The sequence below is a fragment of the Mustela nigripes genome, chromosome 15 (assembly GCF_022355385.1).
Source record: "Mustela nigripes isolate SB6536 chromosome 15, MUSNIG.SB6536, whole genome shotgun sequence".
Classification (NCBI taxonomy): domain Eukaryota; kingdom Metazoa; phylum Chordata; class Mammalia; order Carnivora; family Mustelidae; genus Mustela; species Mustela nigripes.
In genome coordinates this window covers 70085529-70101209 of record NC_081571.1, presented here as the reverse complement: position 1 = coordinate 70101209, position 15681 = coordinate 70085529, and the positions used below count along the sequence as shown (strand labels likewise).

Below are 15681 nucleotides of genomic sequence, written 5' to 3'. Positions count from 1 at the left end.
TTAATGTGTGTGACGAGAAAAAGACAAGTGGTCTTTGGCTCTTGAAAGTAAGGAAAGGGATGTATTTATTTATTTGTCTTTAAAGATTTTATTTACTAATTACAGAAAGAGAGAGTGCAATCAGGTGGAAAGGCAGAGGGAGAGGGAGAAGCAGACCACCCCTTCCAAGTGTAGAGCCCAATGCGGGGCTCAATCCCAGGACCCTGGGATCATGACCTGAGCCAAGGGCACACACTTAACCCATGGAGCCACCTGGGTGCCTCAAGGAAAGGAATTTAAAAGGGCAGTAATTACGATTGCAGTGGTGACAAGGTTATCTTCTAGGTTCTTTTTTTTCCTTTTTTTTTTTAAGATTTTATTTATTTATTTGTGAGAGAGAGCGAGAGCGAGCGCACAAGCAGGCAGAGTGGCAGGCAGAGGCGGAGAAAGAAGCAGGCTCCCTGCTGAGCAAGGAGCCTGATGCGGGACTTGATCCCAGGACCCTGGGATCATGACCTGGGCTGAAGGCAGTAGCTTAACCGACTGAGCCACTCAGGCCTCCCTATCTTCTAGGTTTCTGAGACAGAAGGAACACGGGGGTGCCTGGGTGGTTCAGTGGGCTATGCCTCTGCCTTCAGCTTGGGTCACGACGTGATCTCAGGGTCCTGGGATCGAGCCCTGCATTAGGCTCTCTGCTCAGCGGAGAGCCTGCTTCCCCACCACCCCCGCACCTCTGCCTGCCTCTCTGCATCCTTGTGATTTCTGTCTGTCAAATAAATAAATAAAATCTTAAAAAAAAAAAAAAAAGAAAGAACATGATCATCTTTAAAAAAAAGTTGGAAAGCTGCTGGGTTTATGGTTTTTTTTTTTTATAGCAAATCCAGTTTGTGTATCCGCTAGGCACTTGGCATTTTATTATGTAGTTTGTGTGTTAAATGTGGTTCTGGCTTACAAAGGGTGTACACGCCAGTTGTGAACATAGGACTGGTATACTTAAAGAGTAGTTAAACCCCTGAATGGGTTTATGAGATATGCTGAGAATATACCCAGACCCTGGGGGGAATCTGGAGGCAAGCAGAAATAGTCTCTCAACAAATAAAGTGTCAGAAAACCTGTGCCTGAGACCACGAAAGTTGCTTATGTCTTTGCTGAGAGCAGGTTGAGTGTTATTTTAGGCCCTGCTTGATTGCAGGGTTTCCACAGTCCTCATCAGTAAACATCAAGGAGCAGATCGGAGGCAGGCTCTGCACAACGGCGAGATGTGGTGGCTGGAAGCACGGTATTAGAAAACTGGTACGTCGGGGTGTGGGAAAGCGTCTCAGACCCCGCCATGTTTCAGTCAAACCACGGATGCGCTGAATGCTAGTTCTGGGTTATCAAGAAAAGATGTATTTGTGCTCTGTCTCTTTTATTTAAAAACACAAATCTGTAGTTCACAAGATAAAGGTTCTGCCAGAATGATTACAAGAAAAAATAAGTTTTGTGACCTACAAGGTAATGAGTAATTTGAACGTTTCACTGGACAAAAATCTGTCATGTCCCTAATTTTGATAAGCGAGTCTCCTGTTGGATCTGTGGCGATAGTTCTAGTCAGGCCGTTTGGGGTGAAAAACGGGATCTACTTGAGTTATTCAGATGTGAAACGCTTGGTTGAAGGGAAGGGGGCATCCCATGGACCCAAAAGCAGAGACCCCCTTTCCAGAAGCTGGAGCTGGGTTCTCTGTCCTGGGGTGTCTGCGTATAGCTGGGTCCCTCGGCTTGGGTGGGGAATGTGTTCCACTTTCCTGCTACCCTGTGACCTTGTAGTTCTTGAGAGCAGAACTCTGAATGACTTGGCAGCTACTCAGCAGCTTGGCCACCCTGGTCTCCTTTGGTCTGTTAGTTGTGGCCAGGCCTGTGGTGGGCTCCTGAGGGGACAGCACAGGTCTCCCAAGCTTGTCTGATCAAGATGGAGAAGGTCAAGTGAGTCGCACATGCTTGGGAGCTCCATTTGTCAGCAAGAGTCTCATGGAGGGAAAGGGCTGAGAAATCTGGGTGGATGGGCCTGGATGGTGGGCCTACTTGGCAAGCGAATGGGAGAGCGAGAAGGCCCTCATGAGAACAAACATGGAGCCAGGAGTGATGAATGGTTCAGGTAGGGATCTCTTTTCTCTCCCTTCTCGTCGCTGTTCCGATGGGTTGGATTTGACAGATAACGAATCAAGGATGTCCATGAAATTATTGTAAGTGAGCAGTGAAGTCCCGCTAGTAATTTATGTGAGGTAAAGATCAGTCAGAATGACTTACAGGTTTCCATGCTGGGTGTTGGGGCAGAGGTCTAAGGCAAAGTTGGAAAAGTTGGACGTGGGCATTTGTGGGCCAACCTCAAAGACTTCTGTTCAGTTTAGATGTGTCGAGTCTCAGGTGTTTTATACAATAGCCATGTACGTGCTCAAGGAAGCCCTAGGAGATCAGGAATGGACATAAGATTTGGTGTGTATAAATGCACAGGAAGTCTCAGGAAGGACAGTGAGCAGAGTTTACGAAGAGAGCCAGAAAAACTGATGATGGTTCTAGCCTGAGAAAAAAGTAGACTTTCTCATGTCTCCTTTTTCTGATGTGTGGAAATGCCAGGATGACTTGGCCGTAACACCTGCCTCTTAGGAAATATTACTGCATTACCCTGAGCAAAGCTGACCATGGGTCCTCCTCTCTAGCACCAGGAGCTTGATCTAAAAGGATTTGAACATTTCTGTTAGCTTCAGAACCCTCTCTTCAAAGGCCACCGCTGTCTGAATGTCCAGAGGAACATGAGGGAGCCTATTCTGGGAGAGCGCTGGAGGAGAGAACTGGCAGCTCAGGCGAGAAGGGTGGGGTGACCTTTGATGGTGAGAGAAGATGCTTCTACTTCCTTCTCAAGGCACCTCTGCGGAATCACAGACTCTTGACAAGGTTTGGAAAGGACTAGCCCTCATGACCTTGCATGGTCCTTTAAAGCTCTACCATCCCTGATGAGAATGCAGACAACAACCCCCACGAGTGTGCCATCTCACAGCTTAGAGGGTGCCGTCCTAAGCACTGTCTCTTTTAACCTCACAATCTTTGATCCTGTGACGTAGGAGAAGCAAATAAGATTGTCTCCTCTTTACAGACAAGAGATTGTGTCTAAGTGGGCCTCAAATGAGTTACCCACAGACCGGTTGCTACTGAGTGTCAGAGGAAGACAAGAACCTTGCTGGTTTCCCACTGATGGTTTCCTAATTCCTGCTGCTCTATTTCATGCCATTATTTGAGCAGCTACCATGTTGATGACCTGTTCTGATGGTGAAGGTGATGGACACGGGGAACTCCCAAGCTTGCATAGCTCCTGTCCTTACGCTGAACTGGTTTGTGTAGAATGATGCAGAAACTCCATGCTCATCCTCTCTCTCTCATGCCTACATTGTGATTTTTCAGCCTGGTGACCATCTCTGGCACCCACTGAACATCCTTTCCTTTCAGTCAGATTTTCCCCATCATGTTGCATTGTCCCTGTAAGGTACAAGTCTGTCCTCTCTGCCCTTTTGGAGAGACTGTCTCCTTTACTGCTTGGATTGAGATCCTACTTATCACTAGGACAGTGATTCTTTCACTTGTCCTGCCTTCCACACTCCACCACCCTCACAACCTGGCCCAGACCCAGCATTCCTGGCTTCTGACTCTGCAGGGCTATCAAACCAGTGGCACATTCATAGCAAAAGAATTAGGTTCTAGAACGTTCCATGAGGCTAAACATGAGCATGTAAAAAGAAGTTCCTAATATCCAAGAGTTGATGAAACACATCTACTTTCACCCTTCCAGTCAGGTGTGTTGTGGCCTGATAGGGCTGATGGGGCTGCTGTTGAAGACCACTTCTGTGCTAAAGAATGGCACTCGGAAGGAGGGAATTACTGATACACTGTTGCATAGATGGACCTCGGAAATGCTGGACTAAATGAAAGAATTCAGACATGAGAGACCACATGCCATTTGATTCTTTTTTAATGAAATCTCTCCCAAAGAGCAAAGAAAGTAGATTAGTGGTTGCCTGAGGCTAACTAAGAGTGGGAACAGGAAGTCACTGTAAACGACATGAGGCATCTTACTGGGGGAACAAAAATGTCCTAACACTGATTTTTGGTGATGGTTATCCCACTTGAAATGGGATGAATATTACAAGATACAAAGTATATGCCTCAATAAAAATATACTTCAATATTTGATGGTATGTAAACCTACCTCCTTTTTTGTTTAAAAAAGAAAAAGCATAGGGTCTATACTAGACATGGGAGCTTCCAAGTTTCATGTTATAGTTTATTTTAAGGAAGTGGAGGAATCCTCCGGATGAGAGATTTGTCAGAATTCTACTGACAGGTGATTGACTCCAGCTCAGACTGTAGACCCTGTTCTTAAAGTAAGATCACTTACAGATTTGTATTTTGACCAGAAGTTTGATGACCTCTTTCCTGGAACCCTGTCTTGTGGACAGAACAGTTAGGAGACCCTGGTTGGTTCTCTGGTGGTGTGGACTCCAGATGAGGTCTCTCTGTCTCTCTCTGTGCCTCCCCTTTGTTCCCAGCCTTATTCCCTTCCCCACGTTTGTCTGTCTTTCTTTCCTTCTCTTTCTTTCTTTTCTCCTTCCTTCCTTCCTCCCTTTCTTTCTCTTTATTTCTTTTCTTAAGATTTTATTTATTTGAGAGAGCGTATGAGTGAGCACACAAGCAGGGGGTGGGCAGAGGGAGAGAATCCTCAAGCAGACCACCTATGGAGCATGGAGCCAGACACGGGACTCGATCCTAGGACCCTGAGATCATGATCTGAGCCAAAATTGGAGGCTTAACCAACTGAGCCATCCTAGTTGACCACCCCCCCCCAGCTTTACTTTCTTACAAAAGTAATACATAGTCAATCTAGAAAAAAGCATTGATAAAAAACAACTAAAATTGCACACAATACATTATAGACTTTATTTCAGACTAAATGTTCGGGTTCCCCCGTCTCACTTGCCAGATAACCCACACTGAAGATCTTTGATGCATACATCCCTACAATTTCTGGGTCATAAGGAACACTTTCTTAAAGTTGTTTGTATGCATCCCCCAGTTGTTCCCTGAAATCTACCCGTGCAGTGTGGGTTTTCATTCCGTGTGAGTCTAAAACGTGATCTGGCCACCGTAGCTGACTGTCGTGGTCGGTCTCATGATCGGTTATCTGTCCTGTGCAGGAGAGGGGTGATGGTGTTGTGACTCTACCCCGAGGTAATCAGACGAGGCGTGGGCTGTTGACTTGAATCCCAGACATAAGGCATTCACTGAGACCGGCCACCTGAGTCTGGGCGGGAAGCAGTGGCCAAGATGGGACTCAGTATCTCAGGAGGGATAATTGAGGCACCAAGGGCTAACGGCGTGTGGGCAGTCTGGGAAGGATGTGATTAACTTTCTTCAAGCATTTGATGGGCTGTCGTGTCAAGAGGAATTAGATTCACTCCGTGTGGTTATAAAAGCAGTATAAGCACAGGGTTGCCTGTTTTAGGCAGGCAAGATTCGGTTTAATGTCGGAAAGTCCTGCCTAACAGAATAGTCTGGAAATGGGTTGGGCTCCCCCTGTTCATGGTGAATCCCCCTTCCCTCTACGTCCCGGGGGTCGCTCCAGCAGGGCCAAATGCCGTTTGGATGAAGAGGCATGGCGTGTGTGTGATGGGAAATCGTCATGGATTTGATTTGAGGGCCTTTGAGAAAAGTTGATAACGAGGCCGTGAACTTGAAATTCGTCCCTTTGTTTCTTGGAGTGAGGAAGTAACTTATTGACTCTCTTAATGTCACGTTGTCTATACTCTGCCTCTTGCTGAAGGAGCGTTTAGGTTTTTGACCGTCTTTGACGTCCAGCTCAGTTACTGTAGTGGCCGTGTGGGGAGATGGTTTTTCTCATATTTTTGCGTGTTTTTGGTTTTTTTTTTCTCTTTTTGTTTGTGTTTTGCTGTTTGCCAACCATGGGTCTCTCTGGATCTACATCTGGAGGAAGGTAAAAGGGGTGGTTATCATGTATCATTCATCTCTGTGTAGCCTTTTCACCTTTCAAAAAAAGGGGGGGGCGCCTGCGTGGCTCAGTTGGTTAATTAAGCGACTGCCTTCAGCTCAGGTCATGATCCTGGAGTCCTGGGATCGAGCCCCACATCAGGCTCCCTGCTTGACAGGGAGTCTGCTTCTCCCACTGACATCTCTCCTCTCATGCTTTCTCTCTCTCTCTCAAATAATAAATAAAATCTTTAAAAAAAACCCAAAACTTGAATATTGGTTTCTGTGTTATTTAAGCTGAGCTATATTCTACAGTGCTCTGAATCTTGACTATGTTGAAAAGTTGGGCTTTTTCATTGAAGAAATAATAAGTGTTTAAACTATGTCTTTTAACATCTTTTTAAAAAAATATTTATTTATTTATTCATGAGAGACAGAGAGGCAGAGGGAGAAGCAGTCTTCCCACAGAGCAGGGAGCCGGATGCGGTGCTTGATCCCAGGACTCTGGGATCATGACCTGAGCTGAAGGCAGTTAACTGACTCAGCCACCAGGCGACCCTCTTTTAACAGTTTTAAATGTATTTTTTCCTCATTTTGATATTGATACTTCGGGAAGGTCAAAAATAGCCAGGTAGTTCACAAAATCCGTTAAGAATATGTGGGAAGTTGCCCGACTGATTTTCATGTTTCTAAAGCACGACTGATGAAATGATCACCTAACCTCTGGCCCTCAAAGTGTGGTCATCACTTGGCGTCCCAGGTGATGTCGCAGCAGCAGACACCACCTGGGAGCCTGGTAGAAATGCAGATCTCAAGCTCCATCCGAAAGCTCTCGAATGTGCGTTTTCACGGGTTGACCTTCTGAGGGTGCTGGTAGCCGGGCTTTTCCGAGAGACCGGCTTCAGGTCCTGTGGGCCACAGTGGTTATCTCACCTTGCTGTTTTGTTTTACCGTGCCTGGCACTGTGACTAGGTTCTTTCTCATGCATGAGCCCAGGTAATCCTCAGAATCACCCTCTCAAGGAGGTATTGTTAGAGTCTCCGAGAAGCTGTCGCCCGGCCTGCCAAAAATGTCACTGTACGAAGACCGGTTCTGGAGTCTGTATCTCCTGAACCTGAGTCAGAGACCTGGAGGCCCAGGTTGTCATGCTGTGGCCTGGCCAAGCACGGAAGCTTCCAGTCGCTCCAGCTCTTCACCCCGGGTGACCCTGCGCATCTGGCAATAGCTCAGCTCCTTGCCGCTGGCCTTTCATGGGCCGGGTCGTGGTCCAGTCATGGCCCAGTCGTGGCCCAGTTGTGGCTTGGTATGGAGGGCCCCAGGGGGAAGTCACTTCTGACAGACATTGGGAAGAGTGTGTAGAGGACCCATGTCTTACCTACAGGCTGGCTTCCAGAAGCTTCCATTACAGAAGAAGTTCAGGGGCCGAGACAAACACATTTCTCCAGAGTTGTGTGTACCAAAACAAACTGTGTGTGTGTAACTTCAGTTTCTGTGAATTCTGTCTTTTAAAAGACTAGATATTTATTATAGATCTGTTCTCACTTTCCAATCCTGAAGCCTTTAGGATATACTGTTCTCATGGATTCTGAGGAGGGAGATACAAGGAGTAATAAATGATCTTTCTTTTTAAAAATTAACATGTATTATTTGTTTTAGGGGTATAGGTCTGTGATTCATCAGTTTTTGTTTTTGTGGTTTTTTTTTAAGTTTTTTTTCTTTATTTATTTGAGAGAAAGAGTTATAAGCGGGGGAAGGGCAGAGGGAGCAGGGAAGCAGGCTCCCCTCTGAGCAGGGAGCCCCAAGGGGGCTCAATCTCAGACTCTGGGATCATGATCTGAGCTGAAACCGACTGAGCCACCCAGATGCCCCTGTGATTGATCAGTCTTACGTAATAACCAGTGCTCATTACAACATGATTTTTTATAAAAGATTTTATTTATTTGACAGTGATTGAGTGTGCAGCACATGCAGGAGCAACAGTGGGGGAGGGGCAGAGGACGAGGGAGAAGCAGGCTCCCCTCTGAGCAGGGACTCCACGTAGGTTTCGATCTCATGACCTGAGCCGAAGGTTGACACCTAACTGACGGAGCCACCCAGGCACCCCACAAAATGATCTTTCATCATTAAGTCATATTTCTGTTTTTCTGCCTGCATTCCTCTGGTCGTGTTGGATTTTTAAGAATGAGTCTGTTTGTCACACTCGCTTATACCTCAGAAGATAGCAACTTATCACCCCAGTTGTAAACTCTCAACTCGGGAATGGCAGGATTCCAAAATTTTTCAAAATGGGAGGTTCTGGGGCGCCTGGGTGGCTCAGTGGGTTAAAGCCTCTGCCCTCGGCTCAGGTCGTGATCCCAGGGTCCTGGGATCGAGCCCCACATCAGGCGCTCTGCTCAGCAGGGAGCCTGCTTCCCCCTCTCTCTCTGCCTGCCTCTCTGCCTACTTGTGATTTCTGTCAAATAAATAAATAAAATCTTAAAAAAAAAAAAAAAAGGGAGGTTCCCTGAACCATCCTGGGTCGGGGGAGGGAGGTAGAGAGGTTATAATTACATTTATTTAATAAGTACCACATAGTAAAATTCTGATAACCGAAGCAAAATTCGTATAGCAATTGTGATCAATTTATGGATTTTGTATTTGTTTGTTTACCAACTCAGCCTCTGGGCAGGAGGGCACCTGAGAAGGCACAGGAAAGGAGAGAACATTCTAAAATCCACCAGCCCTTCCTGATACTGCCAGAAGATGTCTTTCCCCCTTCTGTTTTATTAAAAATCAGGACCGAATTTGAACTCCCTGCCCACCACCCTCTGGTGGTATTTTTGTTTCTCTTTAGGTATCATCTCATTTTCTTTTTCTTTACCACTGACATGGGCTTATTTTGTATGAATGTGTAATAGATTAAATACATGTGCATTTAAAATATTGTTTTGATTTGTCCGTGAACTGTTTCTCTTAAAGGGCCTATCTGGGGAAATGAGTAATTTCTCATATCCTGTTCTTGCAGGAAGAATTTTAAATCGTTTCTCCAAAGACATTGGGCACATGGATGACTTGCTACCCCTGACGTTTCTAGATTTCTTCCAGGTAAGGTCACAGTGATGCCAAGTTCTCCAGTGGAAAACTGTAGTTCCTGTTCTTTCAAGTCCTTTCCATGGGGGCCGAGGGTGGGCCTCTCGGCCTGACGATGTCATGTTATCTTAGTAAAGGCCGTGTTTGTAAGAGAAAGGTGTGGTTCTGATTCGGAGACTAAGTTAACATGAGTAATACCTCATGTGTAGGAGTGGCTACACAGTCTTGTCAAGGTTGGTTCGAAGCAGCTACATGCTTGGTAAGTGCTTCTCTATCTGCCCGCCAGGTATCTGGCACAAACGTCCCTTTACCGTGAGCACATTTCATAATATAGAAACAATCACCTCTCACGGAAAGATAGCTCAGATTAACTAAATTATGCATTGTATTACCACAAAGGACAAATATTTACTGCACTATTTGGGGGGATAAAACCAGGTGGGGTTGCTAACAAAGAAAAGATTAGTAATAATAAGGTGAAAATAATACTTTGTTAGCAAGGACAATAGGGAGCGGTTACTGCAGATACAAAGCCTTTAGAGGCAAGTACATTTAAGCCAATAATTTGAGTACAGGATCAAAGTCATCTCTGAAAATGTCTTTTTTGTTTTTCTAGGCAGCTTTTCTTTCACACGTTGATGGCTCTAAGTCTTAAGGGGTGTGTGTGTGTGTGTGTGAAACCCAGCAATCTCAAAAGTACCTTCCATATAGTATTTGTTTTGTCTGTGAACTTGGAGTTCTGCGGAACGATATTGGGTCATCTCATGCCTCATCTGCTCACTCAGTATTGCTGCACACGTGGGATGATTTTCCTGCTGTTTAATTCTGTCTACTTTTCAGCGATTCAGGTTGGGGGCCTTTCTTCTTCATTTCCAAGTGGGCTTTTTTTTTTCTTTTTTAAATGACACGCATTCATCAACAGCTGCACGTATTCTAAGCTCACCGCTGCTGTTGCTAACACTTCTTGAATTGTTGTTTCACTCCCCCTGAGTAATCACGAACACCTTGTAAGGCCAGGATGTCGAAATGCTGCCACTGGGGTCCGCAATCATGGCCTCATCCTGATGGTCGCTCCTCACCCTCCCCCACTTTTGTTCAATGCTCAGATGTAGTTCAAGTCAAAACTTAGGGACTTTTCTGGAGCCGTTGTTATAAAAAGAGCCAGAATTACTTAATTTGGAAAATTAGCTATGTTATAAAAGTCACTAATAAGCCTGAAATGACCACAGGCATTTCTGTGAGTCACTCAGAAATGCAGTCATGAGTATGTGACAGCAGACAGTGTGGCCCCCGGGTGAAGGCGTGCACTGTTACCAACGTGAACCAAATGGAGACTCGGAGACAGTGCTTTTATTGCAAAGATCTCTGCTTTTCTGTCCCTCTTCTGCGAACTTAATTTTTAAACATGTCCTGCTGGGTTTTGCTATATAATTTGTCCGCAAGAAGGAATTCTTTGCTAAAACAGGATCACATTTTCCCGGTGATGGTTAATGACATTGAGAAGACTTGTGGGAAGGTTCTTTTGCTTGCCAAGTGCAAGTTAGGCAGAGGTTGAGTTTCCAGAGCTGGCTGGCCCACTGTGGGCTCGGCACATGGTCAGCCCTCCTAATCAGAATCTACCTACCTACTTTTGCATGATGGATGGAAACACAGGGAGAGACGCCGCCTGAATTCATTCTAAAACATTCTCAGCTGCCCGAGGAGAGAAAATTCTAGTCTCTCTGTACTTCTCTTTCACTGAGAGACAAGGGCCTTTTTATTACCTGCTCACTTAATCTTGGTGAGACTTCCACCGGTAGTCCCAATTAGCTGATGTCTTGACTCTAATAGCCGAAGTAAATCTCGAAGTTATTGTCTCCAAGAAAGAAGTTTTGTCTCAAGGATAACTCAGTTATCAATTATGATAAAGATCTATTGTCACTTGTTTTGTTTGCAGGTGTCTTTAATAAGGCTTCTCATAATCCCTCCAGGAAGAAATATTTTCTCCTTTTAAAAATAGTATTAGCTACATAGAAAAGCTCTGATCCTTGCTATTGTTGTTGGTTCTTTGAGGGACACTTCCCAACAGTCGTTGTTTAAATGGTTGTCAGGAGGAATCAAGGGAAACTTCATAAACAATGCCGTAACTGGTTCATCTTACTTGGTGTGTAGAAGCCTTTCCCCGGAGGATTTGCGTGCAATGAGCAGGCTTTTGACGGAGGTATCACTGGGATCATTTTGAAGTGTTTAGTCCTCTTGGCTATATTAGAATGAAGATTTTTATTAAAGCCACAAAAATGAATTTTACCTGCCCTTAAATAAAGGACAACAAAAATCAAAATGTAAATTGATTTTTTTTTTTTTTTAAGTTGGATAGGACCCTGTTAAGGCTAAAAACAACCCGGTGGTGTTCTGGGACTCTTAATGGAATCATGTAAACTTAAAATAAACACTATTATGGTAAGCACATAGAATGAAAACTAATTTTCCAAATCAAATACATTATATTCAATTCATTTTCCCCAATCAACCAAATGTTTAAAACCTGTTAGTTATAACAGCAATCTTCTGGAAATTAATTAGAAGCCTATTAGCTCTGCTAGCTGAGCCGAATGAAGAGGGTTGCTTGTTACATTTCTAAATAGGCTCCTGAATTAAAGCAAAGCAAGGTCAAAATGACAATCAGCTTGACTCACCTCATGGCTTTGCTTAAGCAGATCTGGGTTTTCTTTGCCTTTTTATTGGGGGGGGGTGTTAGTTTTTTATAAGAAATTTTACCCACTTGGATTCAGTCCTCTAATACATTTAAGAGTTTTAACGAGTCCGGGAAAGCATACGGGTATCATGAATGTTACGTGTGTGAACAGGAGCACCTTCCCCAATACACGGGGATCCGAGACGGGAATGGTTTTCAGACCTTGCGTCCAGCTCCTGAGCTCCCCTCAAGGGTTGTGTCGGCCCCATTCCGTATCGAGCTAGTAAAACGGTTCCTTGTTGCCCCGGTTTCTGATGTCAACAGCGAAACCTGCTGCTGACTTGGCGGGGGGCCCCAAACATACTGTCTCACGTCAGAGTCTTTGGGTAAGAGCACTCTGACTCCAGCAGCAACTCCTGTGCTCAGAGAAGCTCCCAGAACTTGAGTCTTTCAAATGGAACAGGTGAGTTTAATTGAAACAGTTGGGTTTTAAAAAGGACCGGGGATTCCCTTGTCATGAAGTTACCTTTGGCGTGACCATGAGCAGATGTGGTCCTTCCCAATCTACACATCTTTTACGTTTAGCGCTCTTGAGCCAGAAAGAACTTGGCAGGATTCCTGTAGAAACAAATGGAATGCAACCTGAAATCCAAAGCTTAGAGACCTTCATGAAGGGGGTGGGGGTTACATTTTCCACTTATCAGAATATTCAAATTAAGGCTGACATGTGTGATTTTTTTGTTTGTTTTGTTTTTCCTTACTAAAGAGATGCCTGTGGTCATGCGTTTTGGGGACAGTGAAAATCAAATAGATATAGAAATAATGTGATTACATTTATCCATGTGAACTTTTTAATCCAGATTATGCACGTTTGGTTGCTTTTTCTGTAAGACGGTGATGGTTTTGTAAGTAAGATTCAGAAACGCGAACCATTGGGTTAGAACTTAATTGTTTTTCCGATTGAGTCTGATGCTGAGAAATTTGAGGAGAGACCTGAGATCAGAAACTTCCATCGGAGACATGATTCCTGGAGGTGGTAATACCCTGTAGAAACGAGTCAGAAATCAGGGAAAGATTTGATTATTTGTCGACTAAATGGATTGGGATGAGAACATTCCGGCCAGGTATGCTGGCCGGGTAGAGGGTGTTTACCTAACTCTGTCCCTTGAACTTCAACAAGAGATTTGTATGTGCCTAAATATTTATGGCTTTTTTGGTTGTTGTTTTGTGTTGTTTTTGGATCACTAGCTATTCCTAATCCTGCTCATGGGAGACTATGACACGGCAGATTTTGAAAATGTGTCTCGTATTTTCTATTGTCCTGCGTGAGAGTGAGAAATCCCACAGAGCAGTGGAGCTCACGTGTGGGTTTTGGGAACCGGGGCTCACCCAGGTGCGGAGCAAGTAGTGAATGAAGAGAGATTGATTTTTGACCAGTGAGGTGTTTTTGGAAGGCTGCGCCAGAAGGGAGGGAAATTTCTGAATATATCCTCGGAAATAAATAATTTATACAGTACAGAATAACAACAGTCTGCAGGTTACCTCAGGGTTGCCCTGGGCTTATCAGATAAGTAGCCAGTGGCTGGCAGTACACCTTTGTCTTATCAGTGATGTTCAGACACGTTTTGTTTATTTGCTTTCACAAAAATCGGAACAGCATCGGGTGTTAACGATAGTTTTAAAACCGAGTCCTCTATCAAGCTGGGATCTCGTTCTTCACGTGTTAGAACTAAATTTCTCTATGAAAATAGGGATAGGAAGACAAATAGTATCATGCTTTTTCCTCTGGGCCTCAGACATGAGAAACCAATGATGGGAAGTGAATATTCCCATCCTTGAATAAGACTTTGGCCCTCCAAAACATGATGTATTTGGGCAAACAAAGAAACAAATAAAAACGTAGACACAGTAATTAAAATTCACATTTTTAAGTGTGTGGCTGACTTCCTACTACTGTAGCCCAAATCCCAGCAGCCTAAATCTCATCTTTTAATTTTCTCAAAGCAACGATTGGTGTAATTAATAAAGGTACCACGCAGATGTAATATTTGTAATGTTTTAATAACATTTAAGTTTGGAGGGATGGTTAAAATGAATTTTAATGATTAATTTTAATTATGCTGGTCTCTTTCTCCTATCTGTGCCGATCTGTTGTTTTGTGAATACATTTGCAACTAGAACGATCATGGAAAATCCTGAAATTTCTCCCAAAAGGGAGACATTGTTTTTATAAAGTACCTACAGTGTGCAGACTTGTAGTTTTACCAGCATTTCTCATTCCGATAACATGTCTCTGTGTTGCTTTTCCCACCCCATCTTTTCTTAAACTCCCACCGTGTGCTGGGATGAGGGATGGGAGATGGAGACTTTGTCTTCTTTCGTTTGACCAAATGCTGTATCTTTTCGGCACCCTGCTGGACTTGGTTGTGGAGTCAAATGACATTTAATTCCCAGTCTTCCTTGAGGCTCACTCTCTTGGGAGAGACAGAAGGTCAGCCGTGATCATACCGTGTGACATTATAAAAGGAGGGAGCCTGTATGGGAGAACGGCTGAGGCTCTAGTGGGAGAGAAGAGAAGTCTGCTTTCTTGTCCCCGTCTGCCATTTTTAGTTCCCTTAGCTTGGGGACGTTCTGGGACTTCCCAATGGAGGCATGCTACGGGCGGCTGGGAGTGCGAGCCCTGGTGTTCGAGAGACCCGGCATGAGCGTAGAGCCTGCATCTTCTTCCTGGAACAGGTGGTCATGGATGGTGGGAAGATGGATGAGATTGCCCAGAGAGAGCGAAGCATTTTTAGGGGCCAAGATCCAGAACTTGAAAGAAGTCTTGACACTGAAAGAGAAAGCAGAGGGAAGAGAAGGCAAGCAGAGGAGCCCTGGGAAGAACCGCAGGGCAGACAGGAGGGGAGTCGGGGCTGCAAAAGCGAAGGAGGACAGGTGTGTGAAAGGCGGAGCGGGGTGAGGACGCAGACAGCTGTCGGCTGGATTTGGCCATGAGGGTCCGGTGAGCAGCCGGCGCAGGTTTCGGGTAGGAGTCGTCCAGGCTGCAGAGGCCGAGAGTCAGAGTGGAGGCAGTTGGGTTGAGAGCAAGCCGTTGGGATAAGAGCAACTTGTTCTTTGGAGGAGTTTGCTCAGTGTGTCCCTGGGTGGTTTGGGTTTTAGAGCTTGTGTTTCGGGGGCATTGTGGGGGGTGGTATATCTCCCCCCGAAATCCCGCTGATAACCAGGGCTTAGAGCCGAGGTTCTGAGAGACGGTGGTGAGTGGGACGCCCTCATGGCTCTCCTCTAGCCCCCGCCCGTTTCCGGGAGAGGGAGTCTTCCAGAAATTCACCACTTGCCAAGTATGGGACACTAATTTTGCAGAGTGCCCCAGAGGAAGTCCCGGGAGGCAAGGGGCTTAGCTTTGTTTTCAAGAATAAAGTCGGTGCCAAGTGAATTCAGCTTCTAACGATTCTGTTCATCCTTGGTGTATCTGGCAAGCCTTGAAGGATACTTGGTCATTTTAATAATTTTTATTACTTTAAAGCGTTCATTCCATGCTCTTTTCTGCAGTGGACTCCTTCTCATTCCTCTCAGTGAGAGCTTAGATCGTTTATTTAACATTTCGTAATTATAAAAGAGACCCACCTTTTATTATTTCTTTGTTTCTTCCGTCTTTGCCTCATGAATACGGCGGTGCATAGATTAACCTGCCCATGATCCTCTGAGATCAGCAGATACCTTTGTTCTTCGGGTTCAAGTGCCAGTCTCTTTGCTTATGCTCGTTCGAACTTAATTTGTTTTCTTCTCTGAACCAGAGACTCTAGTCTGTCCTAGAAGGCTGGGACCATTAAAGGGACAGGCGGATTCCATCTTCCTACCGGACCGGCTGTCCCCACCGCGGGAACCGGGACTCACACCCTTTCCTCACCACGGCAGCCCTATCCTAGCATAGATGCCTAAATGGTTTG

General features: G+C 45.0%; 1 protein-coding gene across 1 annotated transcript in view; it reads left to right on the top strand.

Moving 5' to 3' along the window:
* Nucleotides 1-15681, top strand: part of ABCC4 (ATP binding cassette subfamily C member 4) — a 247642-nt gene that overhangs the window by 150539 nt on the left and 81422 nt on the right. The window contains exon 20 of the mRNA XM_059377795.1: nucleotides 8996-9075. Coding sequence (XP_059233778.1) covers nucleotides 8996-9075 — 80 coding nt within the window. The remainder of the gene's footprint in view (nucleotides 1-8995; nucleotides 9076-15681) is intronic.